Source organism: Dermochelys coriacea, chromosome 9 (genome assembly GCF_009764565.3).
Source record: "Dermochelys coriacea isolate rDerCor1 chromosome 9, rDerCor1.pri.v4, whole genome shotgun sequence".
Lineage (NCBI taxonomy): Eukaryota > Metazoa > Chordata > Testudines > Dermochelyidae > Dermochelys > Dermochelys coriacea.
In genome coordinates this window covers 25,470,871-25,491,491 of record NC_050076.1, presented here as the reverse complement: position 1 = coordinate 25,491,491, position 20,621 = coordinate 25,470,871, and the positions used below count along the sequence as shown (strand labels likewise).

General features: G+C 40.1%; 1 protein-coding gene across 2 annotated transcripts; it reads right to left on the bottom strand.

Moving 5' to 3' along the window:
* Positions 1–6,470: 6,470 nt before the first annotated feature.
* Positions 6,471–15,936, bottom strand: STRIT1 (small transmembrane regulator of ion transport 1). Of its 2 annotated transcripts, none has more exons than XM_038417295.2 (3): positions 15,681–15,936; positions 7,038–7,137; positions 6,471–6,947 (listed from the first exon to the last, which is right to left on the bottom strand). In XM_038417295.2, the coding sequence occupies exons 1-2, from the start codon at positions 15,781–15,783 to the stop codon at positions 7,043–7,045; spliced, it is 198 nt and encodes a 65-aa protein (XP_038273223.1). In that variant the 5' UTR covers positions 15,784–15,936; the 3' UTR covers positions 6,471–6,947; positions 7,038–7,042. The 2 variants fall into 2 exon arrangements, with proteins under 2 accessions (XP_038273223.1, XP_038273224.1); XM_038417296.2 differs by lacking the exon at positions 15,681–15,936 and adding an exon at positions 10,654–11,068.
* Positions 15,937–20,621: the final 4,685 nt, after the last annotated feature.

Here is a 20,621-nt window from a genome sequence, read left to right as displayed (position 1 = left end):
CCCAACAGTGGGAGCACGGGAACCATCAGTGAAATACTTTGTTTCACCATCTTTTTTTTTTAATAGTGCTGTCAATTCGTTTATATTGTGGATTCTGCTGTAGGCGAAAGAGGGCAGAGACAAGAAACTAGCTAAGAAGGACATAATCTGACAAGAATGACTACACGGGGAAAGAGAGACAAGGTGGGTGAGATAATATCTTTTATTGGACCAAATTCTGTGTCTGTCACCAATACTTCAACAAAAAACTTCAAAAACAGACTCCAATGAGAAACTGCAGAATTGGAATTAATTTGCAAACTGGACACCATTAAATTAGGCTTGAATAAAGACTGGGAGTGGATGGGTCATTACACAAAGTAAAAACTATTTCCCCATGCTAATTTTTCCCCTACTATTACTCACACCTTCCTGTCACTGTTGGAAATGGGCCATCCTGATTATGACTACAAAAGTTTTTTTTTCTCCTGCTGATAATAGCTCACCTTAATTGATTGGTCTCGTTGCAGTTGGTATGGCGACACCCATTTTTTCATGTTCTCTGTGTATATATTTCTTCCTACTGTATTTTCCACTGCATGCATCTGATGAAGTGGGTTTTAGCCCACGAAAGCTTATGCCCAAATAAATTTGTTAGTCTCTAAGGTGCCACAAGTACTCATTCTTTTAACTGCTGCTCTGCTTTTCTCAAATACTATAGCTGCAAAGAGAGTGCCATCTGGTGGGTGCATGTGAGATAAACCTCTCTGAAAAATAATGGCCAAATTATATAGCATCACCAAGGGGCAGGGTGCAGCAAATGTTGCAAAAATTAAAGAAATAATTAAATCTACAAAGTAAGCTCTGTCACTTAATTTGCTTTATGTAACAGAATTAGTGTAATACAAAACAGATACAGCTGTGAAGTTGTCTGGTAAAAGACCTTAAATATTTGCTCTGTCCAATTGCAGGATGAAAACTGGTCTTATTGAAAAAACATAGAACTGGGAGTTAATAGAACGTAGATCATTCCCTGGCTCAGCACAGGCAGGGAAGGATATATTCAAACACACAAAGCTGATTTTCAGCGGGAGCTGGGTGCCTCTGAAAATGTCCCCCTTTCTGTGGGGCTACGATCAACTCTCATAGGAACTGATCTCCTTCCTCCTATTAAGTAAATAATATAATGATACCTAGCTTTTATATAGTGCTTTTCATCAGTAGGTCTGAAAGTGCTTTGAGATATAAATGAGATATAATTATCCCCACTTTATGGGTAAACAGGCACGGGGTACATTAAAGTGAAGCAACTTATTCAAGATCACCAAGCAGAGCAGGGAATACATGGAGGTCACCTGAGTTTCAGTGTTCTATCTACTACTTCATTAAAATCACTGAAGGGGCATCGAGTGGGTTAATTCATGAATGTCTATATAGGGCTTTGAGATCATCAGATGGAAGCAGTCATTGGGGAAGTTTTGGATATTTACCAGTGCCAGATTTGCAGCTATATTTTTATACAGAGATAAAAGAAGAGCACAATACCAGGGCTAATTCAGCTGGTGCTGCCAATCCTGCAGCTACAAGAGAAACTCCTAATTACAGTGACCCATGAAGGCTAGTGAAATGATAACCATACTTACTGCTCATTATTATAATTTAATATTTATATTAAGTTAGTGCCCAAAAGCCTCGAACAGGATGGTGGCCCATTGTGCTAGGCACTGCACAAACACGCAGACACCCCCACTGAAATCAGACACTGTGTCTCCATGTGGAGGCAAGTGTCCATCCATGCAGATCCAGTTGCAATATCAGGGACAAATATTGCACGGCATGAAGCATGAGGTGTTGAGTTAGACGTCTGTGAGTCCTCTGTGAAATAAATTCATCTCCCACTTTGACATGGCCTTGGCTGGAGCGTATCACAGGTTACCATACCTCCCCTGTATTATAGAAAATCTCCATTCCCCAAACTGCTTCCACAAACACCAGTTCAGACTCATTACCTATCATCCCTTCCTTTTGAGGCACTTAAACTCTATAGCTGACACTGTATAGGAGACTGGGGCAGGTAAGGTATTCAGGAAGAAGAGGTTTGTTCACCAAATTTTAGGAATTTAATTGAATAATTTCTCAATGGAACCCAAATTTACTTGAGGCAGTCCTGACTACAATTAACGTATGTTCTATTTGTTGGCTTGATTTGTCAATGGGCAGAAGATGAAAACTGAGTTTTTATTTATTTGGTATAAAAATCCAATAAAACACTGCAATCTGAACTCAAGGACAGGGTCAGAAAACCATCTCTAATCTGATAAATATGTATTTGCAAATTCTATTTACTTTACTGGGCTTTCTTTCAGAAAACAATTCAAAGAAATGCACTAACATCCTAATCTATTTCTATGTTAATCGAACTAACCTTAAATCCTCTTGAAACAGCTGCTTCAACACATCTGATATGGATGATGACACTAAGTCAAGACAGCTGTTTGAATATTTATCAAGCTAGCCTTTTGGCATTTAGATTCTATGAATATTTTCTGGTTTTATACATCTGATTTTGTTTTACCCTTTCAACTCCATGTAAATGAGACCACAAGTGAAACGAGCGGAAAAAACAATATATCAAAGCCATTCCTACAAATCTGGAACACTCTAGTATTTCAGAAGTACTATCTCAATGCATTATATCTGCCCTGACAATGGTGTCTGTGGCTGAGCAAACCTTTTGAGAAAGTATGCACGCTTGTCTTATGAGGCTTTCCACAAGGCTTTTCAATCAATCAATCAATCTCTTTTGGGGATGATTGTAATATATGTTTTAATGCACTCTGCTGCCAGACCTACAAGGTCCAATTCATAAGAAAACAAACACCATAACTGTCATATGCAGCTATTCCTAGACTAGACTGTGGAATATTAGGGTCATTAGCGTATTAGGAATCCAAGGGGAACTGACTGTTTAAAAGAAAACCTGATGTTGAAAGGGTGTCTAGTCTAGGTCAGACTAGATGATCTCTTATGGCCTTAAACTCCACAGCCGTATGCTTAGTAACATCTGTATATATAAATCACTTTTGCTGTACAAGCTGGGTGCAGCAAATTAATAGCCCAGTCCTAAAATCTTTACCTGACCAAAAAAAAAACCCATTGGGTGAAATTCTGCTCTCAATCACAACAGTATAAATCTTGAGTAATTCCATTGACTTGTCACCATGGGATCTTTACTCAAAATAAACAAACACTCATCCATAGTAACAGAAAACAAACACCATTTAACCAATCCTTGCTGTACCCTAGGAAAAGCAAATGATAATTCCCTCGCTGGGTACCTAGGAACCCCTGACGTATCCACACAAGCTTGGCTCTTTATTACCCTGTGACCCTGCTGTGCCTCCCTCGTCACAAGGTATCCTTCTCACCTCAATTCTTGCTCCTTCAGCCTTCACTTCTCCAGCCCCCCTCCTTACATGTCTATTTCTTTATCCAAAGTTAAGGGGACATCACCAGCTTCAGTTCATTATTCTGAGTGCAAAGTGTTTAGCATCTGGTCCCATGAACCATGTGTCTATCTTGGAAGTGCGTGGCACTGGAAGGTGAATGTCTCCAGCTGGTGCTCCTGTATACAGCTTTCAAGCTGGTGCTCCTGTAATCTGCAGGGCTTCCCCATAATGATAAGAGGAGCTGCTCCTGGGGAAGTCTTCAAGAATCTCTCTCCTGAGATGACAGGAGAAAGAAAGGAGTAGTGGGGCCAAGAGCTCCCTTCCATCAGAATGAAGAAATAGAAATTCACCTTGAGGAAGGGGGTGGGAGGCTGCTATTATGGGGATATTACAAAGGCCCCCTATAATGGTACAGCAGAAAAGGAGCACCGCAAAATATTGTTTAATAGTGATCTAATAAAATGATCAAATAGCTGTCTATTTCACATGCCACTCTCTAACACATAGATGCACTTGGATTCCTTGGTCACTCTCCTTACTGTGTGACCAGAGAAGAGTGTACATTGCTTCCAGGGCCACACATCAATCTGTTGCTGCACATAAACTGGGAGTATTAGGATGTGTCAGCAAATCTGCTCACAGTTTCTTTCTATTGCACTCGATCACATAAATGGTGGCTTCAAGTGCAGGGTTTAAGCGTCTGTCTCACCTTAGCAGCTTAGCAACCATCCGGAAGGGTCTCAGAAAATATTGAGTTGAGGCACTAAACCAGGGGTGGGCAAACTTTTTGGCCTGAGGGCCACATCGGGGTTGCAAAACTATATGGAGGGCCAGGTAGGGAAGGCTGGGCCTCCCCAAACAGCCGGCCCCTGCCCCCATCCGCCTCTTTCCACTTCCTGCCCCCTGACTGCGCCCCTCAGAACCCCCAACCCATCCGACCCCCCATGCTCCTTGTCCCCTGACTGCCCCCTCCTGGGACCCTACCCCCTACTCAACTGCCCCTTCTCCCTGTCCCCTGACTGCCCCACCTCTATCCACACCCCCACCCCCAACAGGCCCCCCGGGACTCCCACGCATATCCAGCCTCCCCTGTTCACCATTCCCTGACCGCGCCCCCAAACCTCCACCCCATCCAACCGCTGCCTGGCAGGAGCGGCGGGCCAGAGTGTTGGTGGCGCTGCGCGCTGAGGCTACGGGGGGGGGAGGGGGAAGCAGCGGAGGAGGGGCTAGGGATTAGCCTACCCGGCTGGGACCTCTGGTCCCATGGGCTGGATGTGGCCCATGGACTGTTGTTTGTCCACCTCTGCACTAAACAAAACTGACATGGCACAGAAGGCGCTCATTCCTTCATGGTCTGGTGCCTGTAACTAGGAAAAGGGACCATTATCCTGTGATATAGTTTTAATGCATTCATCAAAACATTACGTAAGGGCTTGGTGACACTTGCAAGTTACAGCGCAATAAAAGAGCCCCGGGCACACTAGCTCACTACCTGTCCACACTGGCAAGGCATGTAGAGCACTCTGACTCCACGGCTACAGCGCCGCTGGTACTCCACCTCGGCGAGTGGAATAACATTTGCTGCTGCCAGTGTGAATGACGTGTTGCATAACTCAAAGCACTCTACATCTGCAAGTGTAGCCATGCCCTAAGTATTCTTGTCTTCCACAGTGGGCATGGCTACACTTGCAGATGTAGAGTGCTTTGAGTTAAACCAGCCTTCTAGAGTGCAGTAGGGAAAGCACTGCAACCAATCCACACTGACAGCTGCAAGTGCACTGGCATGGCCACATTAGCAGCTCTTGCAATGGCCACAGAGAGCAGTGCATTGTGGTAGCGATCCCAGTATGCAAGTGGCTGCAACATGCTTTGGAGGAGGGGATGTGGGGGGGGAGTGTGACAGGGAATGTGTGGTGCGTATGTGGGAGGGAAGAGAGATTGGGTTTTTGGGGGGCTGAGAGCATGTCAGCCGGCTGTCTTCTAAGTTCAGACAGCAGCAGACCCACCCCCCCATCTCTCTCTCTCACACACAGCATTCCACCGTAATAGTTTGCTTTATCTCGGAGCACATAAGCAGCCAGCTGTCAGAAACGGTGCTTTCAAAGGGTATATCCGCATTCCTGCAGCGATTCGAAAACAATGACAAGAGTGGCTACTTGACTTAAGGAGATTATGGGATGTTTCTGGAGGCCAATCGGAGTGCAGTAATGCAACACCTCGTTTACACTGATGCCTGGGCGTCTTAGCCAAGGCGCACCAAGCGTTAATCTTCTCACCGAAGTGGTGTACCAGGAGCGCTCTACATGCCTTGCCAGTGTGGACAGGTAGTGAGCTAGGGTGCTCGGGGCTACTTTAATGCGCTCTAACTTGTAAATGTAGCCACTCCCTGGGAGTGAATTATTAGTTCCAAATAAAGTCAGTGATTAGTATCACTGGTGTAATTATTGTGTAAGCTTCTCCAGACAGCTCTCCCTATGTACTCCTGAACCACATCTCCCCTGCTATTCTACACACAGGGATTTTTTTTCCAGATATGCCACCTGTACCAAATTTGGTATTGATTTGATAATGTGCACAAATGGACACTAAAATGAGAAATCATTTTCATTTGCCACCAAAGGGTCAATTTCTTCTCTCCTTATGCAGGCAGTCCTATTGAATTTAATGGGATAACTTGTGGTAAGGCCCAATCCAACTTCCATTGAAGTCAAGTCCCAATTACTCTGATGGGAACTAGATTGGATTCTGAGTGAGGTGATCAGAATCTGTCCCTAGAATTGGATTTAAACACCAAAGATCAAGAGTTAAGTTGACACCTATCTACATGTTTATTAGACAATACTTAAAGCTTTCAGGCCTTATAGAGCCTAAGTCATGCATAGAATTCTTGCCACATAAATATAGCAAATTTTCCTAGCTCCCTTTCGTCCTCCAAAGGACACTATGGATTTATACATAGGTATGTTTTTGTGATTGCATTTTAAATGAGAAAAGAGAATGAGAATTTTTAAAATGAGAAAAGAAAATTTTGTTTTGGAAAATTTATTTAGAGAGGAAACATTATTCCAGAGTTAGGGATTCTTTTCTACAATTTATTTTTTAATTTACTATTTCTTTTCTACCGCAAGACATTAAAGGTGATCCATGTACTGGTTAGAGGTGTCTTGCATCCCACATAGTTTACTTATGTATCTAGGTCACCAACTCCATTTGGCACTGTTTGTCACCACCAAAAATAAGGATTCTGGACTTTTTAGTTCCAAGGAGGCTGATTTTCAAGGTGGCTAGGAACTAGTGGTTTGGAGGGTAGGCAAATACCTGACCTACCACAGGACTCCAAAAACCACTCAATTCAGAAGTATCTGAACTAATCTCATATCTATGTTGTAGATAGAAAGTGTATATCATGCCTACATTGTGGTATTAAAATAAAATAGGCACTGTACAAGTTGTAAGGACTAGACATTTCCATTTAACTTCTGGATTCTTCCAATCAATGTCATTGTGAAATCTTCTTTTCTGCAGGACAAAAAATTCCCTTAGTAAAAAGGTCACACAGCAAATTGTAGTAAGTGTTGACTGAATATGTACACTGTACAAATAACTTACCTTTATCAAGAAAAGACTATGTAAACCATTAGTACACAACCCACAATCCAGCCAACCATGAGAAGTGCAGGTACAACAAGACGCGAGTATGGGATTTCCCCTGAAGAGAGAGAATATAGACTTTTATTCAGAAAGAGCATGACAGATAGGTCACGTTATACTAACTCTAAATCTGTTAAGTAAAATATGTGAAAACTGTGATGATCTTTAAAAAAAAAAACCAGTGAACTGAGGCAACCAGTAATAGATAATATTGGAAGCCTAAGGGATTTTTAATTACCATGCAAAATTATGATTGTACATGAAAAGACTCTTATTTAGCACAGTGATTTAGAAAATAGAAATCAAGTTTTAGGAAAATCTATTTGTTCTACATCAGGATTTCAAGAAAAAAATTTCAACCTCTTCCAGCAAATAGTAAGTTTGTACTGCCCAAAAGCTTACTACTAAGAATAGGATCCACAGAAATACTTTGAGGCCAGGATGAGTCCACTTAGTTTCCTTTTAAAAAAACATTTCAAAATAAGTCCTCTAGCAATGAAAAATATAGGAAGTGTTTTGATAGCATAAGATCATGCATCACAGTGAAGTGACTGGATCACACTGGCAGTCTTGGTGGGGTAATTAACAGCTCAATATTTTGCCCACTACTCTATAAAAGCTAAATACACAGACCATGCCATACCACTAAATAATAGACAGCACCTCTACACACAAGAACTGCATAGACTTCTATTTAAAATACAGCATGGATAAGCAACCACATAACACAAAGATAAACTCCATTGTAGGATTCTGGTGACATGGAGCCACAAGGAAATTCCAAACTACACTTTCTTTTTGAGACACTTATGTATCTGATACTTCATTAGAGAAAGATACTTCTATTGAGAGACGGCTGTAATATTTCCTAAAGGTCACATTACAAATGAAGGGCTGTATCCAGCAGGGTGGTAGCACAGAGTTTGTACAGAACAGTTGCTAAATTAACAGTAGGACTGTTGAGTATGGTGCTTTGTTACTTGAGAACCAAATAGATGAAGTAAGATATGAGGAGCAGGCGCTGCAAGCTGGTGGGTCAGCAAGAACATTGTGCCCAGCATAAATCAAAAGCACTGAGCAGCTGGCTCTGTGGAATAGTGTTTCATAGGAACCATTGGAAGCATTTATGTTAGTGAAGGAGCAGTCCTAAACACTGCTCACAAGCACAAGCCACTGCTCCTGGGACCTGATCCATTGCAGTCAACGGAAAGGCCCACTGACTTCAAGAGACTTTGGATCAGAGAGATGGTTGACAGCAGGAGTAACTGAAAATCCTAAAAACAGCTGCTATGCCACATATTTGCCAGTCAGCGCCTATGCTACTGCCATGCTCTTTCTCCCCATCGCCCTAGTTTATCCTCTTCCTTAGTTGTGTGCATCTCAGAGCCAGGGGTTTGTTCAGATTGCCAAGCACCCTGCGCTTTTCTGCACACTCCACGGAAGCTCCTCTGCGCAGGAAAGAAGTAAACTGAAGTGATCTGGATCTCTGCACTTCAGCAGCTTGCAAGAACAAGTGCAAAGAGCCTAATCCTGCAACTCTCACTCCCATGAGTAGTCCTTATGAAGTCAAGGATTTTGCTAGTACAGGATATTTGATGAATGAGGGTTTACTGGCTGAATGCATCACTATGTAACTGGAAATGGGCACTTAGCAGCCAGTCTTTCCACTCCTCACTCAGCTTCCTCCTTTTTATCCAGAATGGTGTAAGGGCTCAGCTTTTCAGTCTTTACTCAAGTAAAACTCCCCCTAACATGAACAGGATTGTGCCCAGGGTCTCAATGAACTCCTATTGCACTTGGTGTCCAATCTGGCCAGGGCTGGAATTCATTTCAATAACAAAATAAATAAAGGAAGAGCTCTGGTACTGATTATTTTAGCAATTTTCATATTTAAATAATTAAAATCCTTTTATCTTTCAGTTAAGTGAGGTTGCCTCATGAATTGTCTGTCTGCTGAACTGACGCATTGCAAGAGCCAGGGACCTTAATGGAGAATTTTGATCCAGCTTGTAGTTGAGCACATAGGATCTTGATTAAAGATATAGCTGTATAGGAAACAGTAACATCTAGTTGATAGGGCACCAGGCTGGGCGTCAGGAGACCTGGGTTCTAGTCCTGACTCTACCACTGTTTCACTGTAAAATCTAGGCCAAAGCATGTGTGTCTTCCTTTATTTATTTGTAAAATGGGAACAATGAGACATACCCTACTGATGTAAAGTACTTTGATATCTATGGATAAAACAGCTATATAAATACTAAATATTATTATTTATTCTGCATAGTGGTTGAAATTAAAAAATCAGCATTCACCAACATTTATCACACAGCTGAATCTGAGATTAGCACAGTTTTCCCTGTACTTAGAAGATACCAATGGTGACTGTGTAGGTGGCAGATTATTCTCATTGGCTTTTACCATCTACAAATTTATAACGCTTAATACTACAAATAATAAATCAAACAGAACATTTTTACAAGTAAACAACTTGAGTAACTATATGTACCAACCGCCAACATGGTTACACCTATAGTTGCTTTCCATCCACTCCTCATGAAAATGGTGTAAATACAGCAGTATCACTATGTGTAAAATTCACTTTACTGTCGTTTGTTATGGGCAATCAATGCAAAAATCACACATTGTGATTTCACTTTGCCCTGTCATTTGGAAACTGGAGCCACAACCTAGCTCATATAAAAACAAAAGGGTATTATCTTTCTCATTTTCCCATACCCTCAGACTGTACCCACACAAACAATATTATTTACACACACACACACACACACACACACACACACACACACACACACTCTACATATACATGCACTGAATATATTGTTAAACACAAATCAAAATATTCATAATAGTTTAGGTAAATTAGAGACTCCTGTCAACTTAAAAAGTACATGTCTGGCTGAATAGATTGCAACTACTATTGTTTAAACAACAACTGAGATGACTACTGCTGAAAGAGATCAAAGAGAAAAAAAAGTGTTCTCTGGTTTTCAGTGTGTTGGTGTATAGGACAATACTTTGCATATAGACAGGTTTCAGAGTAGCAGCCATGTTAGTATGTGTTCGCAAAAAGAAAAGGAGTACTTGTGGCACCTTAGAGATTAACAAATTTATTTGAGCATAAGCTTTCGTGAGCTACAGCTCACTTCATCGGCTGCATTTGGTAGCTCACGAAAGCTTATGCTCAAATAAATTTGTTAGTCTCTAAGGTGCTACAAGTACTCCTTTTCTTTTTACTTTGCATATAGTCATTTTTAGTATTTAATCTATAAAGTCAGTTAGTCTTTCATGGGGACAGACTTTTAAAAAACAGGAAAATGTGATTGTAAAAGCACAAAAACTGCCAGTGAGATTCAGAAGCAGGAGACTTCAAAATACTTTTAACTTTTTTTTTTTTTTAGCATATTGGATTTCAAATTTACTCTATTCCTTTACTGAAAAGTAAAATATACAATACATCATCTAGGAATTAGTAGCTTACAAGTAGCATAATATCTTTGCACTATACTGCTATACTTATGCATTTTAAACATACATTATTTTCTGTGCATCTTACCTAGTTCTGCCATTCCTCCCTCCACTGGATTTATTGACAAGTTTTAAGGTTTGCCTCAGCAGTTGTTACTGTGAGCTTTGGGATGCTTTAAATAGAGCAATATTTGGAATGTAATGCAGCTGCTTTTACACTGATGCCAATTTTCTGCTATATGCATTCAATTGTTTGAAAAAAGAGTTCAGGTCTTAAAGTTTACAACTTGCAGTTCTTGTTAATTTACAGAACTGTATTAAAGAAAGATAAATAGAGGTTAATTTTTTCATGGACAATGAAATGAGGGCTAAAGTTTGATTTATGGTGTCTTAGCTTAGTTTCAGCATTTTACTGTGTAATATTCATGATCATCACTTTATTTAGAGCAAGACTGAGATCCAATTTGCTCTTTTGAATTTCCAATCCTCCTTAATTCCATTCCCTGATAAGAAGACAAGCAACATTACAGTTGCATGTACATTTGTGTTACTATTATTTTCTATGCACCAACATTGAGCTTGGCATTGCATAGGACAGGAGAGAAAAGAAGACATAGTCCCTAACCCTAAGAGTTTACGATCTAGAATCCGGTTTCTCTTACTCATGTGAGTAAGTATATTCAGTGGAGACACTCACATGAATGACGTAAGTATATTCAGTGGAGACACTCACATGAATGACGTAAGAAGTATTTGGCAATAAATATAACATATAAATAGGTAATTTAATAAAAATGGTTACAAGCTGCAATCTCTAATGCAGGGGGAAAATATAGGAATTGTTACCAGCTGTATGCCAAAAAGATAAACTGTATGTGTTGTATGAAGGGGGAAATCCACATACAGAATATTAGGAAATGTTCCTGGCAATAGCTTTTTCACTGATTCATTAAGGATCTGTTTAGAGATCATTAGCTAGATGGAATCCAGTATTAAATATAGATTGTTTGACAGAAGATTGGAGATTGTTATATATGCAGGTTTAACTGTACATTATCAATAAACACTAAACAGCATGTTTTTCTCTATTTTGCTTCAGGGTTAGGATGACATTAATTTTCAACAAAAAGAAAAGGAGTACTTGTGGCACCTTAGAGACTCACAAACTTGTTTGAGCATAAGCTTTCGTGAGCTACAGCTCACTTCATCGGATTCATCTTATGCTCAAATAAATTTGTTAGTCTCTAAGATGCCACAAGTACTCCTTTTCTTTTTGCGGATACAGACTAACACGGCTACTACTCTGAAACCTTTCATTAATTTTCAGCAAGATTATGTCCTCTAGAAAAACTAATTTGATATGCAATCCCACTTGAGAGCTGTGCCTAAATGTCAACAAAGTGAACATTCTCTCCTATGGTTTTGAAATGTAGCAAAATGATGAAGTGTTGTTCAAAAGTCATCACCTATGACAAGTTTTACTGGATGTTTTGGGGGTTATCTGATCCAGATGTTTGCACTGTAAGTAATTTAGAACTGATCATACTGTCCCAAAGCTCTGTCCCCGCTCTACCTACATGTGATATCAAAATGAAATGGTGCTCACAGCATATTTTGCAGATCTTCATAACATAATTATCCCTTTTCATATGTGTTTTAATCAGCAGTGAAGTAATTAACATTGTTGACCTTTAAAATGTTATCATTGTGCTTCAACATTAACTCCTTATTAAGATGGATAGGGAGCTCACACCTTTCTTAAAGCAACTGTATCAGGCTGACCACAAGCTGACATTTTTTAACGGTTTTCTTAATATTTCTTTTTAATCAAAGTTTAAATATTGGAGCACAAGATGTTATCCACCAGAGACAAGCAATGACTCGTGGAGCCATTGTGAGCTAACTGATTCTAAAACCTGCCTACAACACATGCACCTGCTCTTTTAAAAGGGGCATAAATGAAACCTAAAAGCCCATAAATGAAACCTAAAAGTTCTCCCGGGTGAGGGTTTCCCTGGTACAGGTAATGTGGGATACAACCATACAGCTACTTTCCAAGGACTCTCACAAGCCCTGTGTAGGAGGCACGCCAGTTATGGAGATTCTGGGCCGAACTGCAGCCGACAGGGACAGGAAAGACTGCCATAACTTAGAAAATAAATACCCACATAAAAGGCAGTTGAAAGTGTGCTCACCACTGTATACAGGGTAAGAGCTCTTTTTCCTGTAACAATGGAAACTATGGGCCCCATGCGGTGTATATTTGGTATCTGTGTGCAAAATATTCTCATCTGGAATGAACAAGAAAAGTGGGTGGCAATGAGATAATTGAAAGGGAATGATTTCTATTTTCATAGTCAGTGTCTTAGAAACCACACTAGGACACAAAGTGATTTAGCTGCACTCAACTCAGCATAACTTTATTGAAGTCAATAGAGAGGATTAATTTAAACTTATTATGTATCTATTTCCCATCTTGCTGTCAACAATTCTTGTTTCCATGCCTGCTTACTTCAGCATAGTTTCTAAGTTGATGACCATAGAAAAACAATGAAACCAAATGTCACCCACTGTAGTTCCCACCAGTCTCCAGTATCAAATGTCTGACTAGTTTTCTGGTTTCTCTTTCTGCCACTCTGTATTTGATTCACCACTGCTTTACTTTAGCTTAAGGAGGAATTACATGGACATAAAACGGGAGTAATACTTTTAAAAGGGCCAGAGCAGTATAAAGGGGACCTGACCTGAGTGCATCAGGCCCATGCTGTCCTGTTTAGGTAGGTATATTTTTTCCTGTATTTACTTTAAAGTGTATTTACCTTTTGTCCCCAAGCCAATGGAATTTGGGACTTCTATGTGGACTTCCACTCCTACCACATAACTCCTGGGCCATAACTCTCTTCAGGCAGACTGGCCAATCCAATGGTCATACTATTATTGGTCCATCTGTCCATGGCTGCATTCCCTGCCACCCTTTTCAAAGCGTGGATGAAGGTACGGATTGCAAACGGCTACCGACATCTGCTGCTATTTATATGGGTTTTCCCTGGGGAATGTTCCTAGACTGGCTGCTCCTTGACTATTGCTCCCCTTCAGCTACAATAGCCAAAATTATGTGTTTAAACGGGCTGCCACTGGCTCAGTGGGTTTGGGGAGATGCCATGTAGGTTTCACTCTTCTCATCCCATTTGGCTGCAATCTGTGGTGTGGTTTACTTTCCTCCATGCAATTCAATAGAATGGAGCAAAGGGCCCTTATCCTGATTCCACACACACACTCTTATTCCTATCTGATAGTCATCTAACTATTTTCTTTTCCATTTATATACTGCTGTTTCAACTCTTTCTCCTAAAGTAGCTTTTTTCTTCATAACCCCTGCAGAAAACTTCAGTGTGTCACAGCTAACCTTCTGGTCTGTTATCTGCATTGTATTCAGAATGGAGAGCAGATTTGTTCCCTGTTTAATGGCCACAGTCCTCTACATTCTCTAAAGAAATCAGAGATTACATTATTTTCCCTTGATACCTGAAAGATTTTTTTAAAAAATTACAGGAATATTGAGCCCATCACTGAAGCACAGCTGCTTCGGTCCATTTGTGCTTAGATCTCCTACATTCTTCTATTTTTAAATGTACGTCAGGGGCACCCAGCCCTCTGGATGAGTGCTTTCTGTGGTGGAATTTCCATTGCTACAGGTACCATGGAGACATAAAGCCGGATTCTCCTATCGCCTACATCAGTTTTACACCAGTGTGTCTGGTGACATCAACGAAGTTACTCCTGATTTACCTGAGGGCAGGATCAGGCCTGTAGAATCCGTAAGCTCCTACTTGATAGAACCATGAGGCTGATTTCCTGCAGGACTCTGCAGTACTTCCAGCACTGCAGAAATGTGCCATCTACTTTTCAATGAAGGCTCCTCTGGTCTCCACAAAGAACATGAAGGGTCTGATCCTATGACCACTGAAGAGGATGGAAAGACCCCCCACTGGCTTTTATAAGCAGTGGGTCAGACTGACTGTACGTTTTTCTCTCATAAGTCTAACTATTCTGATTATTATATAATTGCTGCATCCTAAATTTGATTTATTTCATTGAATTATTCCTAGGATCCTATTGTTCAGAGTTCTTCAGTTTACAAACAACCATTTCTCACCCTGGTGGTCTAGCAGGAGTGAAGTTAGCATTGAGGAATTATTAATTACAAAACCTGGACAGCAAGACTCATTCTCTCTTCCAAGAGGAAAATAAACTCCCAACTGGGAGATATTAACCTCTCTTCCAAATTCTTCAGCATTACATTCTGAGATGTGTAATAATCACCTTATAAAATTATAGGATAAACAACCAGCCCAACGCAGGTCTGTTTCACTCAGAAGTTTCAACTTTTGCTGGCTTTAAAACCATCTGTTTTTTCATAGGTCTCTGAGGAGCGATTCTTCTAGCACAGTAGGTGAAACAGAGTGTTCCCTAACAGATCTTTGTTTATAATACTTCCTAAAGATGTCAGGATTTAATAAAACAGGTCCCAAGCCTTTTCCAATCTATAGTACATCCTAGTAAAATCTCTAAGTGAAGCATTTAAAACCCGAAGAGATTTGTCTAGGTATTGACTAAATCTTTATTTGTTCAAGATAAACCAGAATTTTAATCTACAGTCTCATCCAGGAACTTCCTTCTAAATCTAGGTAGCAGCATATGCATAATCCCTATTGTATAGCTGCTCCATTTTAAATCATATTTAAAGTCTCTAAAGGCATTTCTCTTTTCCTATCTTACCACTTGAGTCCTCATTGGTTTTATTGGGCTATTTATTTGTGAACATACAGAATAAAAACCTGTAAGATACAGTATAGAATACAAAAAGACCTCTGATGGATCCAACTAGGAGAGCTTGTAGGATCAAATATACAGCATCTTAGTCCATTGGCTTATGAAGCACTGGGGAACAGAGTAAATGGTTCCTTTGGCTACTAACCATTACCATCCTATTTTTCATTACTTGCATAGGAAAAAACAACATAAACAAAGAAGGAAAGAATGCAGTGGAGTAAACTGATGCAAACAGGAGCTAAACAGCCTACATTCCCTGTTTCTCGCTCTTACATGACTAACCTTTGCCATCTAACCTGCAGATTCTGGCACCATTATTCATGTTAGGGTTTGACCTCAGTGAGGCTATTTGTGCAGTAGGGAACTTCTCATTCAACAACTCCATCAGAATATGGCCCCTGATTTCTAGTTTTTGTGGTAACTCCTCTGTTACCTTTGTTTAGGTTAAAACCTGGATTAGGCACAGGACAAAAATGAAAATTAGTGTTGTGCTTTTAGATTAGTCCTTAATAAAGAATGATGCAATGCTGTCTGAGTCACAGTTATCATGCCTTTTTAAGGAGACGCTATGGACTGAATTAGCAAAGGTGCTGCAGATTAGTCCCAAAGATTTTTGGCAGGGGTGTATGAATATGCCTACAGACTGCTTGTCAACACATTGCTGGCTTTTGCAAATCATTCTTTCAAGTTCATGAGCAATACAATTTCCTTTAAAAATGCCTGCCTCTCAGCAAGCATTGCATGAAGAGACTAATTTGGTTTTAGTAATTTAAAACAGGTACATTGCAAAACAACTCATGAATCTATAATATTCTATCATGCTATGCATATCTCCCACACAGCTCAGTGTATTATTTCATGATGAGAGACAAGATTAAAGCCCAAGCTTTAAATGCTTGTTTCTAACTTTGGATACTATCCCAAAAGACTATTGTCCTCAACACCAGTTCATTGTAGAAATATGATTCTGTTCCCTGTACAACACAAAAACATTTATTTAAAAACTCTGTGATGCAATACCGTCATTGTCTGCATAGCTGCTCCTATAAGAATTCTATTTGCTGTACTTCTGCTAATTATATACACCACATACATCTGATCTAGTGGAAATAATTTCTGCCATGAACAATGTATCCCCAACAAGACATACTGACTTTCATGAATTGGGATCTTTCCAGTCCTTGCTCTTTTGAGCAAGGACACAGAGTCAATGCTCTTTAAAACAGCTTCAAGAACTAAATTAATTTAGCTGAAAGCATAAAAGGGATTATTTAGCAAATCTTGAGTGTGAAGTTCAGTTGTGTTACTCTACATTTTTTGTAAAATTACAATTTAAAATACTAGTTATTTGAAGCTACTAAACCACAAAACAGAATGCAAGAATACACAGTGGAAATAAATTAAATTCTACAACAGATCAAAGCACAACAGCCAAAAAAATAGGTGTACAGTTTCAAAATATAAAAGCAAAGACATATACACTACAAATGACCAAGGAAACAGAGCTCAGAGGATAATTCATAGCAAGTACTTGACTTGCTTCTTGCCTGCTTGCAGAATGTCCATGAGAAGAACATGATTTCCTGAAATTTACTAGTGATTGAACTTGCAATATTTTTTTCATTCCCCCCCTTCCAGGTTTACTGTGATGATCCCATATGCAATAATCAACATTTGAGCTGTTTTGGTTAGGGGTGATTGGTCACCAAATCACAGGATTTAATTTCTCCTCATGAACTGGGTGAATAAGGTATTCAAGCAAGTGCTTAATTTTAAGCAAGTGAGTAGTCCTATTGACTTCAATGAGTCTACTCATGTACTTAAAGTTAAGCACATGCTTTAAGTGACCTGCTGAAATCAGGCCATAATCAAGAGGAGGGATTGAATAATCCACTGGAGCTTTGAGTTTCTTGGGAAGAGAAAGCATTACATGGGGTGGAAACAGGATTGTGCTATTTTAGAAAATATTAAATCTTTTGCTTTCTGGGCCATACAGAGTTTGCTTTAGAGAAAGCTCAGGCTACTGCTAGATTGGCCATATCTATTGTTTAAACGACTATAGCTATAAAATAGTTGATAAAATACCATGGATCAGAGTGGCTATCTAGGTATCAAATGATAAAGCATAGCATTTCTATTTCTGTTAGCAGTATTTATAGCATCTGAACATCTAAACACACCATTTTGTAGATTAGCTGAGGAATGCTTTCCTTTTTACATATCCCACTTGATTCATACATTCTTTTAGGCAGCACTGCTTCCAAAAAGGCTAGAAGCATTTCACTGAGAATATTAAAATCTGATTTGAGGAGAAAATTGCCTCATATAATTTAAAAGTTTCTTGGACTTTCCTGTTATGAAATGTTAGCCCCCCATCAAAGAAAATTAACATTTTCTTCCATTAAAGCAGCTTCTTCTCTTAGAAAATGAGGAGGCAATAAGTCAAAGGCCCTATTTTTATATATATATCGTATTACTATTATTTTGCCAGATTCCACCAATGGCCTAGGGATTTTAGTATTGATGAGAAAATATTGCAGTTTTATTAAATCTGAAGCTTAGGGACATGTGGATATAAACACATCTAGAGATATATTTATTTGACCTGGGTCTGAATCTCAAAATTTGAATCCCTCCCCTGCCAAAAAGTGGCAGAAAGTTTGGAGAGAATATCTGATCACTTCTGAGAGCATGAAAAATAAGATTGGTTGTTGACTTCCTTCATATTTGTTAAGTAGAGAAACTAAGAAATCCCATTTACTCTGCCATGTAAAATTTAAATTCACACACTCTTTCCCAGGGCTCAGGGTATACGTGAGCAATTTGTTTATGAGCTAAGTGGGGTCAAGGGCACTGGTTTAGTGGAATACTGAAGCATATCAGTACAAAGATAACTGTGAATAATGTCACTTGGAGAAATGATGTTACCAATTCACAACTTCACATACAATCTAATTTGGGGGTTGTTTCCTTGTTGTTTTCTATAATTTTAAAAATTATCTTGATAAAGATTTAGGCTTTGACTTTGCATTGTTTCTTTTCAGACAGTGACTTTTTTGGTTTTTTGATTGCTTGGTGAATATCTTATTTTGGATTGGCACAGGGATAATTGTTGTGAATAAAAATTCTTGACAGGTAATTTATGAAATGTCATCTCATGCTGGATTTCTTAGTAATGGGCTCTAGATCACTAGAAGGCATGCTGCACTGTAAATTGACAGTGTGTAAGGCAATATCATATTTTAAAGCAGCCACTTTAGCAGCTGCAGTATCTACTGGAGCATTGCAATTTTGTATGGTGAGTAATAACAATAGATAGAGCAGCTTGTGATCTAGTTGTCAGGAATTTTATTTTCCAGTCAAATGTTATCCTTCCTCATCTTTTTACTGTATATATTACCTGGGACAGAACCAGTTTAATAGCAGTCATGCCAGCCTGTGTTTTCCATACAGTCTACCAAGAAATCTGACAACCTGTCCCAACCTCTGTCACATGATGTGCTATATGCTGAATAAGAGGCCAGGCATATTTAACTGCTGCGGTTTGGAAACTTAGAGAAGATTAGGAGTTCTGTCCTGAAAAGTGCTAAGCCACTTAATTAGCCACTAATCACAACTGAAGTTGCGGGTTCTCAACACCTGACAGGAATTACTCAGCCCCCTAAAGGATTAGGGCCTGGGTCACTGACAGGAAGCACTATAGATATTTCATGTAAACCTTCCTTAGTATTTCCTCTTCTCCAGTGATCCTTATTCAGCAAGGAAAACAACCAAACCATATACAAAGCACCTCAGGAACATGTCAATTTTCCAGGAGGCTATGTTGTCAGATTTATGCATTATTGTACCACCCTGGTGCTATTTATACTGCAGGAGCTGAAGAACTGGCATTGCCATTATAATTTTAAGGAGTTTAACAGGTCACACTTTCAAAATTACATTGCACTAAAACTTTCTGTCTAAGCCCAGGTGAAAGTTTTGATTTGAGCATGCCTGCAGTGTTTCCCACATGACTTTTTGGCCATCACAGATGCATGGTGTCAATAGTTAGTCTCCTTGAAGTATTGTGTAAGCAAATATAACCTAGAGTGAATATTGTACACTATAAAACTTCAGGGACAACAAGACCAGTATGTATTCTAATGTGGATCTATTAGCAACTGACTGGATGCCAGTCTCAATCCCTTCCACTGCCCCCATGCCACATGTAGAAGAGATGAGGTGAGAGGAGCCACGGGTTTCACCAGGTGTAGCGGCAACCCCTTTCACTATTCCTTAGGAGTGCCCAGGACCTATGCCCAAGCAGCAACTGGATTTAAAGACCCTCAGCTGGACCATTCCTAACCGACCAATCAACTGGAATGCACCAAAATTATGACAATTGTAATTTAGTCCCTCCTCTGAAACCAAATCGCCTGGATGCTGGGTGGCATGTGAAAAGATGCACAGCACTGCGCCACTTCTACAATTTTGAAAAATCCCCTCCAGACACACAGACTGGATATCAGCTTAGCCCCCAGCATCTCTGCAGATCCAGTAACTAGTTTAAGGGTGGAAAGGAGGGGACTGAGCTAGGGAGCCCACAATGGTGACATTGTGAATTGTCATTGTCACAATGGTGACACAATGGTGACACTGCCTAGAAAGCAAACTGGCACAATGGCAATGCACAGGACAAGTGCCAAAACCTGGACCCAACAGCAGTGTGCAATTCTCCCTTCCTCACTCCCATGCCATGCAGCATGAGGATGGAAGGGGAGGGAAGAAGGAATCAGGGTGAGTGAAGTAGCAGACACCACTTACCAGAGGTGGAGGAAGGGGTATGGGGAACACTGCCTCAGTTGCTCCTAGCCAAGATCACCCCTTTCCCACGGGGTGTCTTCACTGCTCCACTCCCATCCTGACTGGTAAGAGAGCATTGCTTAGAGTCAGTTTTAGTTAACTTCCCAGATTTCCCTGCAGTGCTTGGGACCAAAACCTCGTCTCTGCCAACACCAGTCCACTCCACAAAGGGAATAGGCAATGGAAGACTCCCCCAGTAAATGTTGAGGATGGGGGGGAATGATGAAGATGGGGACATGTAGTGCCAGTGGTGAAAGGAGGCAGGGTTGTAGAAATGTGGGACACTACAACAAATGTAATTTACAGCAGACTAGTGGCTGAGGGCCATTGGGGCCCCCAGCAACCTCAGGATCAGGTAAACAGGTGACTTAGAGCCACCTT

Excerpts from the sequence above, each read along its gene's own strand:
- STRIT1 (XM_038417295.2), bottom strand. The coding sequence starts at position 15,783 with ATGGAGTTGTTGAATGAGAAGTTCCCTACTGCACAAATAGCCTCACTG. Across the intron at positions 7,138-15,680 it reads CTGCAGGTTAGATGGCAAAG|GGGAAATCCCATACTCGCGT; the intron begins GTTAGTCATGTA and ends CTCTCTCTTCAG.